General features: G+C 42.1%; 3 protein-coding genes across 4 annotated transcripts in view; 2 read left to right on the top strand and 1 right to left on the bottom strand.

Moving 5' to 3' along the window:
• Nucleotides 1–16,421, top strand: ssbp3b (single stranded DNA binding protein 3b). Of its 2 annotated transcripts, XM_085266464.1 has the most exons (18): nucleotides 1–138; nucleotides 862–934; nucleotides 1,075–1,136; nucleotides 1,224–1,308; nucleotides 8,936–9,025; nucleotides 10,138–10,212; nucleotides 10,440–10,502; nucleotides 10,584–10,647; nucleotides 10,759–10,832; nucleotides 11,054–11,118; nucleotides 11,212–11,260; nucleotides 11,535–11,570; nucleotides 11,672–11,726; nucleotides 11,812–11,876; nucleotides 13,729–13,807; nucleotides 13,969–13,997; nucleotides 14,086–14,187; nucleotides 14,329–16,421. In XM_085266464.1, exons 1-18 carry the CDS (start codon nucleotides 83–85, stop codon nucleotides 14,356–14,358), a joined length of 1,152 nt encoding a protein of 383 aa, XP_085122590.1. In that variant the 5' UTR covers nucleotides 1–82; the 3' UTR covers nucleotides 14,359–16,421. The 2 variants fall into 2 exon arrangements, with proteins under 2 accessions (XP_085122590.1, XP_085122591.1); XM_085266465.1 differs by lacking the exon at nucleotides 10,138–10,212.
• Nucleotides 16,422–18,109: 1,688 nt separating this feature from the next.
• On the bottom strand, nucleotides 18,110–21,534 carry dio1 (iodothyronine deiodinase 1). Its single transcript, XM_085266460.1, has 4 exons — nucleotides 20,767–21,534; nucleotides 20,549–20,692; nucleotides 20,059–20,258; nucleotides 18,110–19,675 (listed from the first exon to the last, which is right to left on the bottom strand). The coding sequence occupies exons 1-4, from the start codon at nucleotides 21,101–21,103 to the stop codon at nucleotides 19,610–19,612; spliced, it is 747 nt and encodes a 248-aa protein (XP_085122586.1). The 5' UTR covers nucleotides 21,104–21,534; the 3' UTR covers nucleotides 18,110–19,609.
• Nucleotides 21,535–21,839: 305 nt separating this feature from the next.
• The window catches only part of glis1b (GLIS family zinc finger 1b), an 82,312-nt gene continuing 81,774 nt past the window's right edge, over nucleotides 21,840–22,377 (top strand). The window contains exon 1 of the mRNA XM_085266453.1: nucleotides 21,840–22,014. The gene's annotated coding sequence lies outside the window, so the exon portion shown is untranslated. The remainder of the gene's footprint in view (nucleotides 22,015–22,377) is intronic.

Below are 22,377 nucleotides of genomic sequence, written 5' to 3'. Positions count from 1 at the left end.
CGAGAGGGTCGCGGCCGCGATGATCTGACAGATGAAATAGCAAAAAAGAGAAAGAGAAGGCGGGCGTCCTCCAAACAAAACAATGTTTCCCAAAGGCAAAGGGACCCCGGTGCCGTCGGACAGCCAAGCACGAGAAAAGTAAGCCGAGAAGCGTTTATTATTGTGTATTTTTTACCTCGTAAGTTGCTCCCTCTTGCTCTCTGTTGTTTGCTGGACAGGCTAGCAAGAGGCGATTTCCTCTTACCGAGAATGCAATTGAATGAACCGCCTTGTCTGCTCGCCATTCCTCCTTTGAGCTGTGTTCTGCTCCATGTAGATTATTGCTGATTTTGTACACATTTCCAGCCGATTCCGGTTGTAGTTTACTTGTGTTTTTATCGGCAGTTGTTTGAGATTTTTGCGGTTATTCGGACGACGGTGCGGAGAGAGTAAAACAATAACATCGCCGTGCTACAGTACATTGTTTTCTCTGTTGCGCTCTCTGGATAGGCTCCGTTTTAATTTCCCTCAGCCCCGTCACTGCCACCAACATACTGTACCTAGCTAATACACAACAGGCTGCTGTTGTTTTCTTTAAATGCTTCGCATCACGACGTTAAATTACGCCGTTGCCTCCACACTTTCTTTTAACCTCCTGATTGTTGAGAGTCTTCACCAGCCTTGGCTTTGCTTACGAGTCCCAATTTAATTTTTTGGCATCTGGTATTTGGCAGCCATTGTTCAGAGGGCCTTACCCGACTCTAATCACTCATTGTTCGCGTACAGGAAGATTCAACCTGATGTTTGGTGATTTTGCTTTGCTACTTGGTCAAGTTTGTTAAATTAGACCTCAATTTGTAATTATTTTTTTCTCCCCTGCAGGTTGGCTCTTTACGTGTATGAGTATTTGTTACACATAGGGGCACAGAAGTCTGCACAGACCTTTTTATCAGAGGTATGTGGCATTTAGGTTAAAAGTTTAACCGTATTAACACGTCCTTTATATTTTTAAACATTTATTTTTATTCTTCCAGGACAGTATTGTTAAAGTGTAACTGACACCCATAGATAATTATTGAAATTGTGCTGTCCTAGATCCGATGGGAGAAAAACATAACACTTGGTGAACCCCCTGGATTCCTACATTCATGGTGGTGGTAAGTGTCATCTCTTTGTAATGTAATAAAATGTCTACTTGTGTGTGAGTTGGGGGTTTTTGGCTTCATGAGCTCTCTTGTCCACAGTGTTTTCTGGGACTTGTATTGTGCTGCACCAGAGAGGAGAGAGACATGTGACCACTCCAGCGAAGCAAAAGCTTTCCATGATTATGTGAGTACTGCTTACAAGGAAACTGTTGCAAATATTGCCTTTTGTTCACCAGGAGAAGACAATAAGTTTGTGCTTGAGGCTGAGAAGTGATGTCTTTATATATAACTTTTTTCATTATGTCATAATGTATTCCCTGTAGCACCTTGTAGCTGTATTTAACCATCTAATGCAATTTTAAACACTTTGTGTCTGCTGCTGATTTATGATCAGCTATCATGATCTGTTGGTGTGTTGAATGCTGCGCCCAACCATGAGCTTTATGGGCTTCTGGGAAAATGATGCTGATGTCAGCATGTCCTGAGTCAGACCTGTCAAGTGCTCTCCCCTTAGCCCAAGCTCCCCGCTGCCTCAGTTGTGAAGACGAAGAACCTCCGGTGTGTTCTGCACAGCATCTGAGAATTTCATGCACACAGCTCTATTTCTGTTAAAGACCTCCAGCTGCCTGAATGTGTGGTAGCGCCAATACATGTTGAAACATATTACCTGCAGTGACATAATCCTAATGGATTTGAAACAGAAGAACTGCTGGAGCAGCCTTACATCCTGAATTTATGAGGTGTCACTCGGTACATGTGTATGGTTTGGTAGCGCATTGCTTCTCTTACGATAGCAGTTCTATATTTGCATGGTATGGGTGCTTTGCATCTTGATAATTATGCAGTTTTGAGGTGCTGTTGTCATTTCATTTCCTGCTTTGAGTCAGCATTCAAAAAAAGAACATTAAAAAGAACCTTGCATAGATCAAAAGAAACTGTGAACTGAATGTCTATGGCCTCTGCCGTTCGCCTCCCAACGTCTCTTTCTGCCTCCAAAGATTAAAATGGTGCTGCTGATGTAAATAAAATAGAAAGACTTTTCAGGTTGTGCTGTATCAGCATAGGAAAGACATTAGAGGTTAAGGAGCCCTCTTAGGATGATTGATGCACAGTCCAGTTTGTAGGCGGGTTAGTGGTGTACCAGACAGGAAGGGGTTAAAACTGAGATGTTGGTCCTGTTCTTGGCAGATAGGGTTGTCAGGGTAACAGGCCTCCTGATCTGGCAGGTGACCTGGGAGCCAAGAGAGAGGCTACAGCGTGGCTCTGCCCTTTCAGTAACCACATTCCTTATTATTGCAGCTCATACAAAGGAAAGACTGCGTTTTTGTTTGACAGTCAGCCTTAATTCAACTAGCCTACTTAATGGTAATTGATTGCTTCTGGTTGCTTGCTTGTGTAGAATATGCTTGTCCTTTTCTGTGAATATGTCAAAGATCGGAGAGTCTGTTTTGGGAAAATTGTATTTCCATACATGAATTAGAGAATTAATCTCTGGGAAAATGGGAACATCATTTTTAAAGGAAGTAAAAACACTAAATAGGATGTTAAGTTGTGTCTTTTGGTTTGACTGAAGCCATTTCCTTTGAATGGAAAACATTAAGCAAATGAAGGAACAGTGAAATGTCAGTCTGGGGAGTGTGCTGCTGTGGCGTGGAGCTTTGAGAGTTTCTGCACGGTTGGTTCTCCCTGACATCTTGTGGTTACCCTTCAGTTTGATGTTGGTTCTCTTTGTGTTTATTGAGGAGGTCAATGAAGTGTGTGTGTGGACAGTACTAGTCCTTGGACCCAAGCCTTTGTCTAGGTGTGGGGGAGGTGAGTGCTGTTCTGTTAGCCGGCAGCCCTCGTAAAGCTCCGGCGTATTCATGCTGGGCCTGACGAACGCTCCCCAGGGGCCCTGTCGCCATGGCGTCAGCGGCTGATTGATGGCTGTCATGGAGCTGAGGGGCATATTGGAAAAAGAAAAAGGGGAGTGGCAGTGTGGCATATGCCCAGCATCCACCACCGCAGAGGAGCTGAGGGAATAAAAGAGGAGGGGGCTGGGGAGGAAGACTGGAGGGAGATGTAAAGTGGAGGGGACCTGCGAGGGAAAGAGAGCATCCAGTCAGGATCCAGAGTGGGTTTTATGATGTTGATTGATGGTTAAACATTTACAAGCTAAACATAGGGACTGGTTTCTTTTGAGAATCGGTTCCAGTGGAAGAAGTGAGGCTGTTAGGAGCATGCTAGCTCATGAGCCGGCAGTTGGGTGGTCTGTGCTGCGGCTCAAACGCCTACATCATTTCTCTCTTATCCACTTTAAAAAGCTTCATTTCTTTTCTTTCTTTTTTTGATTTATTATATTTTAAAAATTACCCCAGTCAAGCTCTTGGTTATCCTCACCCTCCTCTTTACTTGTTTCTCTTCCCTTGTCCCCACCCCCCTCCCTCGTCTTTGTTTTTGTAAAGGGAGCACAAGCACATCCGCCGCCACTCTGGCCTTTTGTAACCTCCTTCAGTGATTCAAGCATTCAAAGAGAATTTGCTTGGCTGGAATTACTTGTTTGCCTTAAAGTACACACATTCACACGTGCTGAATCATGATGGGTGGGGGGTGGTCGTCTGTCTGTCTTAAAGGAAAAATCCCCTGGGAAGTTGTAAGAAAGGGCCCAGACAAGAGCCTCGTAGCCCGGGGCAGGACTGAGACATCTGCCCTTTTCCGGTACCAGAGAGTCGTTGGGGAGACGTAGCTTATTTAGACCAAACGCAGCACTGGACTCCTTGGAACAGTCCAACAAGCACAGCTGTGGCTTTAGAGCTACATGATAAAGATCTAACATAACATGCCTGGGAACTCACCATGCACGTAGCTTTTCAGTCTGGCAAACAGTGTCTGTTCTTCTACAGGGATGTAGATTGTTGACGTCTTTTTATGACTTTGCGGTCAATACCTTAAATACAGCTTTGTTTTACTTCATTATTTCTTTGCAGGCCTCATTCCAGGAATGGGCTACTTAAGGGTAGAGGATCAAAACAAACGCCAGTTTCGCTTTGGAGGGGCCAGACAGGGATTGTATGAACACAAACCACTTAACAAGCCATAAATGTAGCTTAGCCCTTTTCTGTGATAAACACAGTGACAGCTGCTTTCAGTTTTTTAATGTAACAAAAAAAATACAATCCCCTCTTACACACACACACACACACACACACACACACACACACACACACACACACACACACACACACACGGTAGGACAAAGAAACTCAAGGAAAAGAAATTAATGGTTATATTTTAATTGTTAGGTTAACTGTGGGGCTGTTTTGGCTGATGTGCTAAATGGCTAGAAATCATAAAGCAAAGCTAAATCCTTATATCGTTGTTTTCTTTAACAAATGTAAAATTACAGCTTGTAATATCAAGAGCTGTTTATGCTATTTGAACTTAGAACCAATGAACAACTTTACCGGAGCACACATACACATTTTAGATGTAAGTAAATTAATAAAAAACGATGAGTCTTTATGACATTACTTTGCATTTCAGGAAGTTACAATGAAAACAAAGTTAAAACTACGAATAACAGTTTTACCTACAGTTCCGTCAGTAGGGTGCAAATAAAACCAAACAAACAAAACTAAAAGTCAGCTCAGACAATTTTTTTCCTCCTTTGGATAACCTATTAGTGTCGAGTCCATACATTAGATTTGGATTCAATATATGTGATGGTTGCTGAGGCCCCTCACTTCCTGTTTTGTGCCTTTGCTGGTGATTGTTCTCAGTTGTTACAGTTTTGAAAATCAGTAACTAATCGTGTGGTTGCTCAAGAGAGAAACCAGAAAGACACTCAGGAGTTAACCTTGATCATTGAGCATACGGGGATAATATAAAATAATGAACAGGTAAACTAGTGATACGTCATCACATTTGCCTGTTTTTTGTTTTTAAATTTCCTTTTTTCATTTTAGAGTATTTTTTTTAAGCCTGTTTTGGGGGAGAACCAGGGAAAGCTTTTGTCTTAACAAAGCCTTAGCCAGATATCAACTCAAGCCTTAATCAAATATATGCTAAACAACAATCGCTCCTTTTCTTTTCTTGCAACTTCTTTCACTGGCTTCTAAGTCCGTGGCGTTGTCCCTGACTGATCACAGTGCTGTTAACTTCCTGTCATAAACCTTAAAGCAGCAAGCATATAAAACAGTAAAAATGGTAATAGTGATAACAAAGACTGTGTGGGGATGGGTGGCAAACTAAAGGAAGACTTCATATAAAACACCTGAGTAAGGTGTTGGGCCACCACATGCTGCTAGAACAGCGTCATGGAAATTGAGTCTGGACACTGAATTGGAGGGGATTACTCTGTCCTGTTTCCCTCATTTGGCTTTTAATGGGGATGATGGTGTTGCAGCCCAAATTTATCTACAAGAAGGCGTTAAAGTGGTTTAATATCTAATGACTGCGAAGGCTGAATATTATGATTCAGATTATTTTTCATTCATTAAAACATTTATTTGACCCCACATGAAAGAAATCCACCCTCACATCAGGACAGAAACCTTTCATTGGAAGCTTTTATTGATTTCTAGTGACCCTTAATTCTAAGCGGACAAACTAATGCTCACAATCTAACAGAGTCACTGGATCCCTTCACTTTGGGGTCAAGGGTTCAAACCTGTATGTATTCAAACCTCATCTGTTGGGTGATGCGTTTCTCACTTATTTTTTCGTGTGTGCATTTTTGTAGATCAGTGGTTATCATTTTTACATCACTAAGCTGTCAAATATGCATTGATCTTTGAAATGTGGGGATTATGCACTGCGAGCCTGCTATAATAACTCTGTGTATGTAATTGTCAATGAAGAGTTTTTGCTGACACAGCCTGATCACTGTTATTGACGTTCTCAGGCAGAGATTATAATGTTATGCTGTTGTGGGCAGCGCACTGAGCCTCGAGCTCACCAGCTGTTGGTAAGATTTACACCCGTTGGATCCAAGCGGACTATGGCATATTCACAGATGCTGAACTATAACATCCAGGTCAGTCACCCGAGGAAGAAACAGCCCTGTTTCCTTCCATATTGCACTAATACAAGGACATCACAGCTATCAAATATGTGGTATCAAACAATAATCTTCAGTGTCTTTCTCATTGACCAGAATTTAGATCTTACCGTACCGTACTACAACGACTAACACACCAGACACTTGAGCAGGAGACTGAAGCTCCAGTCACACATGCTTCCATAGTGAGCCCTCTTTCAGAGTCATAGCTCTCGCTATCTTAATGCAAAATCGGAAGCAACTGGCCTGCTCAGCATTTTTGTACATGCCGCAGTGCATGACTGGATCCTGATTTCTTAATTGTACTTGGCAGTACACCTGTGTGGAAGTGGGTCTGCATTTGCTTTGACAGGCTACTCATTGTTTATTTTTCTTACAGTTAGTCACCTGGTCTGTGTTTTGCAAGTATCCTTTGGTCAGGATGAACCCAATGCTGCTAAATTTGAAGGGTTTTTGGTTTGTTTGTTTATGAGGCTGTGTAAGTTTGACTATTTCCTGGTGACTCTTCCACGTCAGTAAATGTGTCAGGCAGGATCCTGACATCCTCCTCGTTTAATTTGCATGTGGATGACTTGCCTGGGCAGTTTAAATCTTGCAAAACGGGTTGTGTTCATGTATGTGATGATTCAGTTATATTTTCTGCTTGTAACATGTCCTTCCCACTAAAGAAGGCGAAAGTCCTTTTTCTAATTTTGCTTTGATAGAAAGGCATGCCCAGAGAATTTAACATGAAATATATGTAATGTAGTATATAATGCAAATGTGTTTGATTAAAGCCAAAGTGCATCTGTTTAGTACTCTAAACTGCTCACCTTTGTTTAGAATGAAAAATAGATTAATGCAAAACAGCATCAGCAGAGTTGCATTTGTGAGGATTGTGCACAACTCTGTATAGATTAGATTACTCTATATGATCAGAATCATGGATGTTTCCACATGCAAAACAGAGATAAGAACCCCACAGAACTGATATATGTGCAGATTCATAAGCTAAAGCACGGCATCACTGATCAACCCGCAAGTCTTACCAAAAGCTCTGGTGCAGGAGTCGATCTGTGCATTGTGAAAAATATGATCTGCCAAATTAAATTAACATGGATTCATTTTACTGTTTTGATCCTGGATAAAGGAAAGTGCCACACCTTCCTTCACAGCACTGTTAAAATGCTGTGTTTTTAAGGTTTTACTGTGGACACGGGCTCACACAAAGCGTTGCCTCTGTGAGCGTAAATGACCAGAGACGATGAAGATTTACTGAAGTGAAAGCCTCTACTGTCGACACGGGGGGTGAAAATTAAAACCAGCCTTACTGCTCCAACTTGTTTGAATGTAGAGTCGTGAGTTTTTATTGGTTTTCGTTGGTTTCTCTGGCTTTTACCACGTAGAGTATATTAGTGCTTATGTTGAACATCCTCAGTATGGATGTTTACCGTCTCTCAGCATCGTATCATTTAATATGGTACTTGTGTATATTTAATGTTCGGATATTTTTAATAATTGTTACCTAGTGCCCATGAAAGGCTTTAGCAGTTAGGTTAGCTCTAATTCTTAGAAGTTATTTGTACATTTGTAAATTTATATTATTCAGTGATTTCTCACAGTATTATTTTTAATACTGGCCTTCGGTTTTCTATTCAAACTCTGACAGGAAACCCGTCTAATTGAGTGGGCCGAGTAGTGAGTTACTGCTCAAGACGGGGGAGGAAGCATATCAGTAAACTGAAGAGCAACTGATATCTTCACTAATTTGTGCTTTATGATGCAGCAGACCATCTAAGGGAACCCCAGATTCTATGAACGCTTGACGATTTCTCAGTCTCGCACCATGCTGAGTTTTCCACGCCGCTCAGTAGAGAAGTGGAATTTATGCTGCCTGCGTCCTGGCGGTGAAGGAGCCTGATGAGATGTGACTTTTCACTGTGGCTTCACTTCTCTCCCTGCTGAGGTATTTCACAGTGGCCCTGCAGTGGCAGCCTGAGCAGATATAATTAGGGAAGGTGCAGTCGATAAAAGGGAGCGTGTTGGATATTGACCAGCGATGTCTGTAAGGCTCTGGGCATCGAGAGCTATATGTGAGTGTGGATGCTGATGCATCCGTTCTTGTAGTGTCAGTGCCTAGTTGCCTACACTTCACTGAATGAGCTACGCATTAAAAAAATATGACTGAATGTTCTTCTCTCACTTGGTGTCTGTTCTTCGGAAGCTAAACCCCACAGCTCTGAAGACATTAGCCCATCTCAGATTGCTTCAGCTACAGGGAAGAAAAACTCAGTCAATTAGGAGCGTGTGACCGAAGCAAATGGCACATTAGTGAATTAGGGCTGCGGTTTGAGCAGGAAATCGGCCCAGCTCGCCCCTGCTGTGCAGCAGCACTTTGGAGCCACTGACTCACTGCATCCCACTGATGCTTATCTGATCCACTGGATTCTGAATCAGCACGGATCAGACCTCAATAAGGACCCCATTAATATATTATTGAGGGCAGGGGTGTGGGGGTGGGTGACAGTTGGTTGAATTAGGTTTAAAAAGGAAATGCATGAAACTTTATTCACAGAGTTGGATAAGATTTTTGGCCATTAACCCATTACAGCTGAGATCAGCTCAGATTCAACCACTGTCCAATTTCTCACATGAGCTTTCCTTGTTAAAAAGTGACGTCTGCCGAGAGTTTCCTCCTGCTCCTTGGATTTGTTGTGGGGCGGTGTTGTTAGAAAAAAAGACTGAAAGCATAACCCAGCGGCTTGACTCGTTCTCCTGTTTTCTTCTTTGTCAGAGTGCAGCAGCAGCTCCCAGCCCCGTGATGGGAGGGATGCCCCCTGGTGATGGCATGCCAGGGGGCCCAATGCCACCTGCCTTTTTCCAGGTCAGTCCATAAACTACGCTCGTATTGTCTGCAACTGTTGGGAATGTCCCTCGACTTTAGCCCCTCTTTTTGATATATCAGCTGATATATCATGTCAACTATTGTTTCATATAAAAATCTAAAATATTATTTTCCTGTGGGGGTCGGAGGGATTATTTTGATGCTTGTAGAGCTTTTCATGTGTTGTGAAGATGTAGGTCTCACACTGCCGCTTTTCCCTTTGTTGTGCTCCGTGTACTCGGCGAGCTAGTAGCAAACATCACAGCGGTGCTGTCTGTCTGGACCCCTCTTGTGCTGTAAACAGGAAGGTGTGGCCAGGCCATTTTCTCCTAATGGAGAAATCGAAAGGTGCAGCACCTTCTGTAAATCAATATCTCATGAAGATAAACTTATCACAGGCAGCTGTGTGGAACCAACTCGTTACGGGTGACATGAAGTTGTAAACCTCTGTCTCTACTAGACCAAACTATTCACAACACATCCAGCAATTTATTATAAAGCAGAAGCCACAAAGCTGCGAGTGATTATGTGATCGCGTTATTCTCAGAATAGAAATTTTGAGGTTTATCCATCAGTGCATGCATACACTCATACTTTCCCTACCAGGAGCAATTTGAGGAGGCTCAATTAGACCCCTCTCTCTGTCAGTTCAGCAACATTAGTGACACAGTGCCGGTGTTTAGTGTTTTTATAAAGCTAATTGCATAGAGCTTAATTGATGCTGTTAATTCAGGAAAATTAGCAGTGATAACATGCTGCATGTAGCACGCTTCTTAATGTCTTGACTGACAGGCAAAAGAGCGTACATCCTCTCCATCTTTCTCTTTCTGTCACTCAAGGCTGTCATTTGCTTGTTCTTCTCTGCTCAGTCTCACACTCTTACTGTTTGGTACATGAACAAGAGTTTTATATTTTGTACGTTTTTTATTTTTTTTGCGCCACACTTTGGTTCTTGCACTCCGACTGTCCTCTGCCCTGCAGTAACCCTGCTTCTCTGTCTGTCCCTCTTTTGTCACTTTGGTTTCTCGCTCCCTCTTTCTCTCTCGTCTCATCCTCCCCACTGTCCCTCCTGTATCGTCCTCTTTGCCTCTTCGTTTTATGTGATGCCACAGGGTCCTCCTGGTCCCCAGGGCTCTCCTCACCCTCAGCCTCCTCCCCCTAACAGTATGATGGGACCTCACAGTCAGGTAACGCTGCCTTTCTCTCTCATTCTCTCTTTCTTTTTCACCGGTTTTGCTATGTGCAGTCATGTGGCAAGGCTGGTTCTCAGTGCTGATGCTTCATGCTTTGGCATTTGTTTCAGCTTAAAGCTTTATGCTGCTTTCAGTATTCACACAACATGAAACCTAGAAATGGGTGTACATTTTAAGAGACGTTTGTCAAATCTTTATTTAAATGTATGTTTGTGTTGTAGTCTTTCATGTCGCCTCGCTTTGCTGGAGGCCCAAGAGGTCCACCCATCCGGATGGCCAGCCAGGTAGGGATCCTGCACACCCACCCACCACAGAATCGTGTGAATTTCAAACTGCAATTTTCATATTCAAGTTTTTTCTACTAGCCACCCGGCGGAGGACCAGGTCCTCATCCCATGCTGCCCAACATGGACCCCACACGGCCACAAGGTGTGTGTCATTTCACTTTAATGACATGCATCTGCACATCATGCATTAGTGTGGAATTATTTTCATTTATAATTATTATTATTTTATATCTTGAATGCCTTTACTCTTCAGGTCATCCTAACTTGGGGCCAATGCAGAGAATGAGTGGCCCTCGAGGAATGGGACCTATGGGGCCTGGCCCTCAGGTAGGCTGCTTACTTATACAGAATCAATCATCACTGCCTTGATGAATCTGTGGTTTTTACCCTATTAGTTCTTGTGATAGGAAGGTATTCGTTTTGCCAACCAAATCCAAACCAAAAGCATTTTGACAGTGTTAACAGATGTGTCCGTAGTAGGTTTGCAAGAGTTTTTATTTTTACCCTGTGGTTTCAGATTTGAAGCTGATTTTTGTTTGTTTTCTCAGAACTTTGGTGGTGGGATGAGGCCTCCACACAACACCATGGGTCCTGGCATGCCAGGAGTGAACATGTGAGCCTCCTGTTTATTTCTAAGTATTGTCTGAAATGTATTTTAAATCAAGTGCAACATTTTACCAAGATTTCCATTTGCGTTCTTATGTAGGGGCCCAGGAACGGGTCGGCCATGGCCCAATCCCAACAATGCCAACTCTGTGAGTAGAAATGCAGGCACACAAATTCACACATAAGCCCAGAGAAATGCTCATTCTTTGCAACCAGATCTCCTCTCTGAGCTGCAGAGGTCTGCAAGGTTCTACTGTGGGGTGGGATGTAATTGTAGTATTATGTATCATGGTTTCCACAGACAGTTGGACAGACAGCCATAATGGTATTAGGACGATCAAATGATGAATGATGACAGTTTGGGGTACGGAAAGGGTTTGTGCTCCCATTTCTGGTCTGTAATGTTTATGTCTTTGGTTTCAGATGCCTTACTCATCACCCTCTCCTGGTGCATACGGGGTGAGAACACATCCTGATGTCTTAACCCTCACACACTACAGATATTACAGCATAGAAGGATAACATTTAATGCATTTTTTATTTTGTTTCATTCTCCAAAGGGGGCATCTGGAGGTGGAGGGCCTCCTGGCACTCCCATCATGCCCAGCCCCGCAGGTTAGTGCTTCTTTGACTTAAGCTGCTAAACTTGAGCCTTTTCTTGTGCTATCCACGACTGTACGTTTACACTTTTCCCCGTCAGACTCAAACAACTCTGGTGACAATTTATACACCATGATCAACACTGGACCTGGCAACCGGAATAATGTGAGTTCTGTTTTATTTCTTTGACCGAACTGCTGATTTCATCAGAAGTAATAATATATTTAGCATAATGTTACAGACAAAACACATAACAGTGGTCCCTCGCTGTAACGCGGTTTCACGGCCTCGCTGTTTCGCTGATTTGATTTTTTTTATTTTTTTTTATTTTTTTTGTGCAATTTTGCGTGTTTTTTTTTTTTCTTTCTTTCTTATTTTTTTTTTTTTTGACCATTGTCAACCAATCTCGTGCCGCGTCTCCTGTACAGTACAGAATGCGTTCGCTTGTCGACTTCACATAAATCTTCGATTGCTAGCAGTGCGACTGTGAAGTGCTGCGCTGTATGTTTGTGCGTTTTCTCCCCAACAAACACAACAATGTTGAGGAAACGTTTTGCCCGATAAACGAGGGACCGCTGTACTGAAAATTTATCTCTTTTCATTACACAAATAAATTCTTTACGTTATTCTCGTGTCAACCGTGTGATAAAGGTACGAACCTGTTGTAACTGTACACCATCAAACTGCCTTTGTGGCTGTGTGAGTGCAGGTGGAAAGACCTGTAGACACATAAACCTGAGCTTTGTTATTATAATTATTTATTTTCTGGTTAGTTTTTAATTTTGTAAGTTTTTACAGCAAAGTTACAACAAAGTTTTTACTAGTTTTGCTACAGTAATGTTGTCCTGTGTGTGGTGCTGGTAAACTGATATACTTAATCTCATTGGGAAAAGTAGAAAATGTGGTGGTAGATGTAGTTCTGTTGCTAGGCGATTGCTAAACATGTATAGTTTTTCTTTTTTTTTTTTTTTTGTTTTTTTTTTTTTTTTTTTTTATCCATGCTTTTTTTTGGGGGGGGGATTAGATGTTATTGTTAAATACAAACTGATATGATGTTTTTACAAGGCATTATAGATGCATAAATGCTAAAATGGGCGCTTTTTAGCACGTTACTAGGTAGTTGTGAGGAAACACAAAGACGTCACGATATCTGATATAGATGAGACCCTTCAAGGGGCCTAAGATGTTGGATTGCTCAACCCCTGGTGGTCTGAGAGGAGTTTGAGGACAAAGAAACAAGCGCACACACAGCCAGAGGTTTGTGTATTATAGTCAGATAAGGTGGGTGTTTTCCATGGGAAATTTTAAAGAGAAATTAAGGATAAGGCAGCACAACGACAAATATGCAACACTATATGAAGGCACTTAAATCATAGCCATGTAGAAACCACCGGAACTCTCAATAAACACGCTCCAAAGAGTCATTAGGAAGGTTGTGTTAATACATTTTCCCAATTAGTTACAAAGAAAGCTACAATGTTTCATTAATTTAGTTAAAGTTAACTATAATGACTTTGCTTCATGCTGCTGATGAAGGGAGTAAAACTACCACAGAAGACACCAGAAGTATCTTTTTACAGCCTCAGATTGACTCATTGAATGTGTGGGTTTGTGTGGGAAATGCCACTTCCTATTGCATGACATCACGCTTAACGTAAAACACTAGTAATTCTGGTCTTTCTAGAGCACGCTGTCACTGTTTACCAAAGAATACACAGCAGAGACGCAAAGCACTTGTTATACTGTGATATGTGATATTGGAGGCTACTGTTTCACCTACACTCGTGGTAATGAAAGAATCAGACAAAGACTTCAAGCAGAACGTGAGGCTGATCTTATAATGGCATAAATAAATAAATGCACTGTTATAATCTTTAGTAATTGGGTTTCAGGCAGCTTGCACTTTTATTCACTTTAAGTTTGGTAGTTTCAATTTTGGTAGTTAACTAATCGTACGGCAACTCCGCTACGGAGCTGTGATAAGTGTTCATGCCACTACCCCCCCTCCTTCCCCTAGTTCCCTATGGGCCCAGGCTCTGATGGACCCCTGGGAGCCATGGCTGGGATGGAACCACACCACATGAATGGATCACTAGGTAACACTACTCACCACAGTGCATTAAACCAGCACAGCAGTGAAGTGTTTGGATTTGCATCCCCACCTGTTAAAGACAGCACATGTATTTATCTGCACTCACTGTATAAAATGGGCTCATGAACATTGTTTTAATTATTTCACACATGGTTTAATTTTCAGGTTCTGGTGATATGGATGGAATGAACAAGGTAAAAAAAACAACCCCAATGCAGCCATGTTGCTTATCTTTTCAACCCAGATAAACTAAACTGGTAACTTCGTCCTCTTCGTTACTAGAATTCCCCAAACAATTTAAGTGGCATTAGCAATCCTCCCGGGACCCCGAGGGATGATGGGGAGCTGAGTGGAAACTTCCTCCACTCCTTTCAGAGCGAGAACGTAAGTTGTCAGAGTGTTTGTAGCTGTAGCTCCACCGTGATGAAGCCGGAGACACAAGCTAGGACATAAAGCAAGGTGTAAACTATAGTAACACATGGATGTGTTTTAAAGCTTCCTTTTCTTGCGTGTGTGTTTCCATAGTACTCTCCAACCATGACGATGAGTGTGTGACCCCCTCCCCCTCTTCACCCGACCCGATTTGCCATCATTCCGAGGATCTGAAGTCACTGTAGGACATGGCCAAACACATCAGCACCAAATCAGGGACAGGCGCCATTTTGGTTCCACACTAACGCCAGAATGCTGATTGGGGGACAAAAACAAAACAAAAAAATCTAAATGGCTGGCAAACTACTGCTCCTTGCTCAAAATGAAGGACAATTACACCATTTATCACAACCCCTGTGTGAGAAACCAGCTACTGAAATGCATAAATGACACGTTTTATGTTCTTTGCAGAACCTCCTGACCCCGCTCAGTCCTCTCAGCCTCTTTAATCCTAGTGCGAAGAGAAAAAGGTTGGAAGTTTACCTCTTGTACTTTTTAATGATTGCTTTGTGGTGCAAGATGTGCAGGAAATATCTGCTTTTGTCACTTAAAACACTGGAGAGTTTGCATACGCATTGTGAGCTTGGAAAGTCTCTGTCTTGTCATTTTACTTATCACCATGCATACGGTGTCACAGAAATGGGTTGACACAGGACTGAGGATTTGTCTTTTACTCTGTGGCCACCTTTCTGAATAATGTATTACTCTGCCCAATGCCCACCTTTCTATTTAAAGAGACTTAAAAATGGAAACGATGTGAAAGAATATGGCTTTTATTGTGACAGCCTTTTGCAGCGGTGTTGTTACAGTGTCACATTGATCCAGATTGATCAGTCTCTCAAGCCCTTTTCAGACATGGGATTTTTAATATTGCCGCCTTCATCAGTCCCTCAAAGCGATGGCATTCTGTTAGGCTTTGGTCACTTTTACATCAGTGTTCCTCGCAGCTTTATTCAGACGTAACCATGACAGCTGCAAAGAGAGCCACGGTATGTGAGATATTCACCATATGTGCAAAAGAATTGTCGCATTCGTGGCAGTGAGCATTAGGCATCTAGTGAAGTGTAGCCACACTGTTGAACGTTTAACTCGATGTGACATTTTTACCAAGATCAGGGTCTGTGTGAGTGAGTGAGTGTGTGTGTGCATGTGCGCGAGTGTGTGCGTTCTGCCACAGCTGCCCCTGCCCTTTGAACACAGACTCTCTCTTCTGCATGGGGAATATGCACTGCATTAGAGAGCGACGTTTTCACCTTACTGAAAATGAAAAATAGCTTCCGATGACATAAAACGTCACGTCATATTTTATTGCTGTTTGGGGCAATCTCTACATCAAAGATGGACGAGAGATATGGGCAGTCATAATCCTGTGCATCGGTTAATGCATTCAGACATGTGCCAAGTTGAAAGTGCTAGGTCGGACCTAGTTCGAGATTTCCGTCGCAATCTTTGCAGAAAAGTGACCGGGGCGCCCGTTCGGGTGCGAAGCCGACGCGTTCGCGGGTGCTGTCAGATTAATGGAAAAGGACTGCATGTCTGAAAGGGGCTTTGTTGTTGACAGTTTGCTACTCTGCCACTCTTGGCTGTTTAAACAGCTGGACTGCTGCCGCGTGCTGTCAAGGGAAGCCAGACTTTGGCATAAAAAGTGAGTGCATGAGTGCTGAGAATCTGTGTACAACATACTACCTAGTGCTGCTCTTCTCTATGTGGACACCTGCTTTAAGATGTGGTGTATATCTCTTTACCTGCCTGTGCTTAACACTCTGTGCGCTTCATCGTCGTAGCCTTCTGTGTTACTTCCAATTTGGTTGATGGATATATGGATGAGTTGCCCATTTTAATCTCTCACACATACTGGTTAACACTTCCTTCCTGTATCACTGGTCGTCCCTTTGGTCCTGCCCGTCTCTTGCCCATCCGCATATTTTTTTATATTTTGATACAAACTTTGACTACATATATTGCCCCAGTTATTCAGTTAGTCAAAGCTTTCTAAACTGATTCTAGTAGGCATCATTATAAACTTAGCCGCAGTCTTGTAAATGTGATGAGAATTTTTGTTTCATTTTTTTCCCTGTGAACATTATGCATTATACACATCTGTCCTATGTTGCCTTTATTTGCTGATATTTTTTTATTTCAAATTGAGGAAAGATTGCTTGTTAATATAATTTTACAATAACTTATCTCACCGTGTGGGCTGTTTTTGTTTTCACCGTACATTAATATTAGAGTAACTCAGGTTTGAAGATACTGCTGAAGCTGTGGACAAATAAACGCTTACATTAGAAAATGAGTTATCCACAAAAAGTGTTGAACTGTAAGTGCTGTTACCACTTGTGTACCTTCTATTTATCAAAAATGCCAAGATTACTAGCACAGATTAACGTCCTGTGTCTTTAAAATGGAGTTGTCATCACATCTTGCTTGCAGTCAGTGCACAGACCAGTGGTGGCTTCGCTAATCGGTGCTTTCACTAAAGCTAGAGGGTGCTGTAGTCAACAGGTACCAGAACAACAAGAGGAAGTCCAGAGGGAGCCTTTGACTCAAAGGAAACTGCAGCTCTGGCTCAACGGCTGTGCATGAAAGATGAGGGACAAATCGTTTCAGCTGTTGACATCAGTGGGTTTGGGACAGTCACCAGCTCAGTTCTGTTACAGTTTGTTCCATGTAGCAGAAATAACAGTTTAAAAGGTGCATGTAGGAAATATTTTACATTTTCTTTGAACTGTGTAACTGTGGTTCGCAGTGGGGATTGCCGTCAGTCTACACTGTATGACAAAAAATCTTTACTCTGCAGAAAACAATCACAGCCAAAGAAACACTTGAAGAGCAGCTGAGATTGTGGAGGCCTCAAAGATGCACTGAGTTATTTGGACGATGTAACCTTAAAGATTATAGGGTGATTTCTAAAGTTATGTCAGTAGCTTTACGTCGCATCATGAATGTTTATCCTTTGGATTAATTCGTGACTGTCAGTAGAGTAAGAGTCAATTTAAGCTGCAAACAGCCACCTTCACGCCATTTACCACCATATAACAATTTACCTTCAACAGTTTTCAACCCACAACTTACCCTTTGCTGGGAGATCGTCAAGCTTCGTTTCACGGCGTAATGGTGAGTGGCTCCAAAGGGTCTTTATAGTTTCGTTTTAGACGTCTGTGTTTATTTTAGCCGGGATCTATTTATTGCCACCTGCTGGAGGAGGCAGTCGGAGCCACTGAAAGCTCCGGGAGTTGCCAAGCACAGCTTTCCCCTAAACTCTGAGGACAAGCACACTTTGCTTTTGACATCAAACTGCTGTTACAATCACATGGTGACTCATTTTTGTTGCACTTCCATCTTGTAAATGTTTTTACTTGCAGCTTAAGAATTTTAAGACAAGTAAAGGCCAGAAGAGCAGCACTTGGAATCTACAAACGCTTGATGAAACGTTTTTATTCTATTAAATGTCCTTCACTTTCCTTGAATGATGCATCTGTTATCTTAATATAAGACTCACTTGAGCATGATCGGTTTTTCCCCTCCATGTCTTTATGTTGCCCTCTAGTGGGCTTCAATACACACAATGCTTTGCAAATGCCCATGGCTTTGACACACATACTGCACATCCATAGTTTGGTTAAACTTTATGATTCAGACCTGAATCTTGACAAAAGTTCATCGTTGGGAGGATCCTACAGTGTTGTGGTTCCTGTCTAACAATGGGAAATGAGGCTAAGCTGCTGCTGGCTAGCCTCCACAGGATGTGGCCTGACTGGGCAGCAGCCAAACCTACCCTCCAACTTCAGTCACACAAGAAATGTTATGAAAGCTGTAGCCTTTGTTCAAAACATATCTGTGTCATATACTTGTAAAAACAGGATTTAAAAAAAATGAATAACTAAAACCTTATTTCATTTCAGTTTTGCTTTTATTATTGCCACAAGTCTCACATTAGCACTAGTGTTTATGAGACAACACAAAGTATTCTGGCAACTAAAAGAAGTCAAACTACAAATTATTAATGCTTGGATTGAAATTAAAATCCGATTCTTTTCTCCAATACAAAATTTTATCAAAATACTTGAAAGCTATCTTGTGCCCTTTCACCAACTACACCAAGATAAGAACCCTCATTAGATTAAATTATGTAACATGGACACTGGGTGCCAAAATCATCTGATGTGCAGATAACACAGTTAGATATTAAGGAATCTGAACTTTACAATCCACACACAGTGCAGAAGGTTTATCATTTCCAGACAAGACGGCAAACAACAGGCAGATTCTCATGTGGGAGAAATCTGCTCTTTGTTGGTATTAAAACTCTGAAAGCATTTTTTGTAATAATGGAGAATTCGAGCTTTGCAACAATCATATTCTCTTTTAATGGGTCAAGCGTGAGTCACAGTGACAAACACAAAGTGGCTAGCATACGGTGCTGCTGCATGTCTGTTTTTATGACTTTGACAAAGTGAGTACTCTTATGTTGAGGTGCTACTGGATGACTTCACATCCAAGAATATTCAAATCAATAAGTGTCCAATAATAAATTAACCTACGTAGTTCAAAGACTTCCAGCTAGAAGAGGTTTTGACTGGCATTGTCATGTAAATAGTAGCCAGCTGTTGAAACTGTGGAGAATTCATAAGTGTGCACTTGATAACTGACACTGAAAATGGGAAAACTTTCAGTGCCTTAAATCTTCAGGGAGTTTAACTGAAGAAGCCAGGCAACATAAGCAAAACACATATGGAAGAAAACTACATCTGCTGTCTAGTCTGTGATACAACGAACATGACATGACTGAGGTTGGCCGTCTCCCTGCGTTTCAATGCATCTGGCTCCAGAGACCAGAGGTTTAATCTGTAGCCGTCACTAAGAAACACAGAGAGGGGGTTGCAAGCTCAGAGGCTGACATGTCGTTTAAGACTACAGAAAGGTTACACACCATTTCTACACCTTTTGTGATTAATGTGAACGACTGACAGTAGGACTACATGCTGATGTAGTGGAATTACAGTTACAATGCAGACAAACCTGCGCCATAATAAACCCACCACGCAACCAAAAAGAGAATATGGACAAAAAACACATGCATGCGCACACAAATTACATCTCCTGTATGCGCCGTTTTATCACAACCGCTGAGTGGACTGTCTCCCTGTGTTTGAATGCATCTGGCTCCAGAGTCCAAAGTTTAATCTGCAGCCGTCATTAATTAACACTGAGAGGAGAGTTCAAGCTCAGAGGCTGATATCTTTTTTTAAGACAACATGAGAGCCTGATTGTAAAAGCCCCCACCTATATAAGTAATGTATACTGGTTAGAATGTAGATAAAACCCACCCCTTAATAAGAAGAAACCTTTATTCATATAAGCGCAGAGTTTCTTATTTTATCTTCTCCAAGAAGGATCGCACCTCCGCTGGGTTGTAGCCCCAAGGCCCTTTCCCTCCCTGAGGAACATAGTAACAAATGTTAAAAGCATAATTAATTACACTTTATTATAAAGATACTAATTTAATTCAAACGAGAGGACCAGAAACAGGTTTTTGTCATCTAAACTACATATCTGGTCCGGCTGCCATGAGCCTGGTTCAGTGCCAAAAATGTGCCCTTGTTACGCTTCTTCAACTCCTGCACCACACGCGATAGCGTGTGTTGAGATAGTGCAGATTGCACTCACGCCCATAATGCTGGTATGACTTCAAATTGCGTGAGAGAAGCAGTGAGTGGAAAGTGAAAGAATTTGGCCTTGTTGCTCTCTAAATACAACTCATCAATTAGCAGCTCAGAAAGAAACTATTCAAGAAATTGCCCGTTTTTGCACCTGTCTTACCTTGTAGAGCACTTTCCCAGCCTGCAGAATGTAAAGCCTCTCAGGCAGAGCTCCGTATTTTATGGTGGTGACGTCAGTCATTTCATCCACAACCACAGGACACAGGGGTTCACTCTGAACCAGGACCTGTGCCGCAGACAGCCTGTCCTCCAGGCTCTGGTGCTGGTTGATGTCATAGTTGTTCTTAAAGGCCCAACCATCTGCAAGTGAAACCAAAAGTGCGTTTTCACATGATTGCACCAGAACAATATAAACAGAAAGCATATAAGTAGTTTGTGTGTTCATAGAGATAATGAATGCTATAACTGGATTACAAACGTCCAATAGCCAATCACAGATCTGCATCTCCTGGGTTTAGTTTCAAGCTAAACATTCATCAGCATTATTCAGATCTTAAAGAAACAAAAAACCTTCACTTTCTTGCTTGGTGATATTTTGGCCACATGTCTCCACCCACAAATTTCAGGTTCTGCAAACAACTTGTACTCACCTGTCGAATGAGCCTCTGCGATGTAGATCACAAGAAAGTCGGCTACATCGCTGAAGTCCTTGACGAGTTGCTTGAACTCATCAAGTTTGTACATAAACGGGGGTCAGGTGCAACTTCCAAAACTCAGCACAAGCGCTCTGTTGCCTGCAGAGAAACGGCAATGTTGGCGCAAAGAAGCATTGCATAACAGCAGATGAGCCTGGGTTTCTTTAACGCACCTTTTAAATACTTGGAGATGCTGGTTTTCTCGCGGTCCATAGTGACCACAGGTGAGTCTGGAGCTTCTCCTCCCACAAACGCCTCTTCTCCGAGAGACAGCCACATGTGAAAAGAAGCGGTTTTAATAAATGCCAAGGACATAAATGTCAGACCCCAATCCTCATAGTTAAACCTGGGATTCTGGGTCATGGTGATCTTTTCACCCATGCGAAGTATGAACTTCTTCGCAAGGCTTGGTGAGAAAAACTGCAATATCGCCAGCATGAGAAACAGTCCCAACATGTAGCAAAACATGCATGCTGTCGACAAATAAAGCAGAATTTTTTGCAGAAACATGGCAGCAGCTTGCCGGTGGTATGTCCCGTGTTTCAAGGCGTCTCCAGCGGAACTCTTTGGATCGCTCGTTTAAAATTGTTGGTCAGGCTCCCTCCCACTCTGCTGCCTTCACGGTCTTTCGTGTAAGATCGTTCATTTTACCAACAGAAACAAAAACTTCCATTTACACGACGGTAACAGTTGTTATTCTGCGCTTTAATACGCTTTCTGTTGATTACATATTAATACCCGCGTTTTCATCTTGCTGAACATCCCATAGCGTAGTTGGGAGCTAATTTTCTTCAATATTTCCCACCGTGAAGAAACATCAAATCAAAGCCAAATCAAAAAAGGCTGGTAGCTCTCGTTTATACAAACAAGTAGAAGATATAAATGAGTACGACTGTCTTAAAATCAGCCGATGTCCTGTTTTATGTCCTGCTAGTAAGTGGTTGCTTGGCAACATGACCGTAGGCGCGTAAGAGGAGTTCACGGACAAACTGATATTTGGTTATTATAATAAGATTAACTTTAATTATAATTGTAGGTCATCGAGACATAAAATCAACATTTCATTTCATAATACAAAAGTTTGCTCCAAAACGATGCTTTGAAAAGTTTCTGTCCGGTAGCAGGAAACACTGATGATTTTTTTCAGCTCAATGTTTAATTTATCGCTAATGACGTCTAGTAATCGCCTCACATACCTGTATTTTCCAAAGCACCAGTTAGCTTTAGCACCGGGTACCCTACTGATTTGTGGGAGAAGGATAAAGGTGAAAACAACCGCTCCGTGAACACTGCTAACGAGTATGAGGTTGTTTTTCCACAGGGCTCAGTGGTAGTTATTGGCGGTTTGCTCGACCACTGTTTAGCTACATGGGTGTTAAAGGGCAACAGGTGTCGCCGTCTTCTTTTCAGGCCACATAAATGTAAGTTTGACTTAGCTTTGCCTGCTTTCAGTTTATTTAAACACTGGTTTGTTAGCAAGCGTGTTAGCCAAGTGCAGTTCAGCTTTGTAGCTCCCACGTGTGAGTGTATTGTAGTGCTGCAGGTAATTTAACATCACAGGGGAAATTGTTCACAGTGGGATACAAGTGTGTAACCTCTTTTATGGTTACTTCTTTGGTAAAGGCCATAAGGCCTTTCAAGTGATGGCCTTTCTGTGGTGACTGTCAAAAAAGGGAAGAAAAATAGATATAAATAAATATATTTTTCCAGATTAAGTAAACTGGACTTGCCTTTTTCAATACGATGTCAAATCATAGGTTCATGCATACGTGGACTTTAAAAAC

The sequence above is a fragment of the Mchenga conophoros genome, linkage group LG23, assembly GCF_057382185.1.
Source record: "Mchenga conophoros isolate Kocher_MC1m ecotype Shallow Benthic linkage group LG23, M_conophoros_male_GT1.1, whole genome shotgun sequence".
NCBI lineage: Eukaryota > Metazoa > Chordata > Actinopteri > Cichliformes > Cichlidae > Mchenga > Mchenga conophoros.
This window is presented reverse-complemented; position numbering and strand designations above follow the sequence as displayed.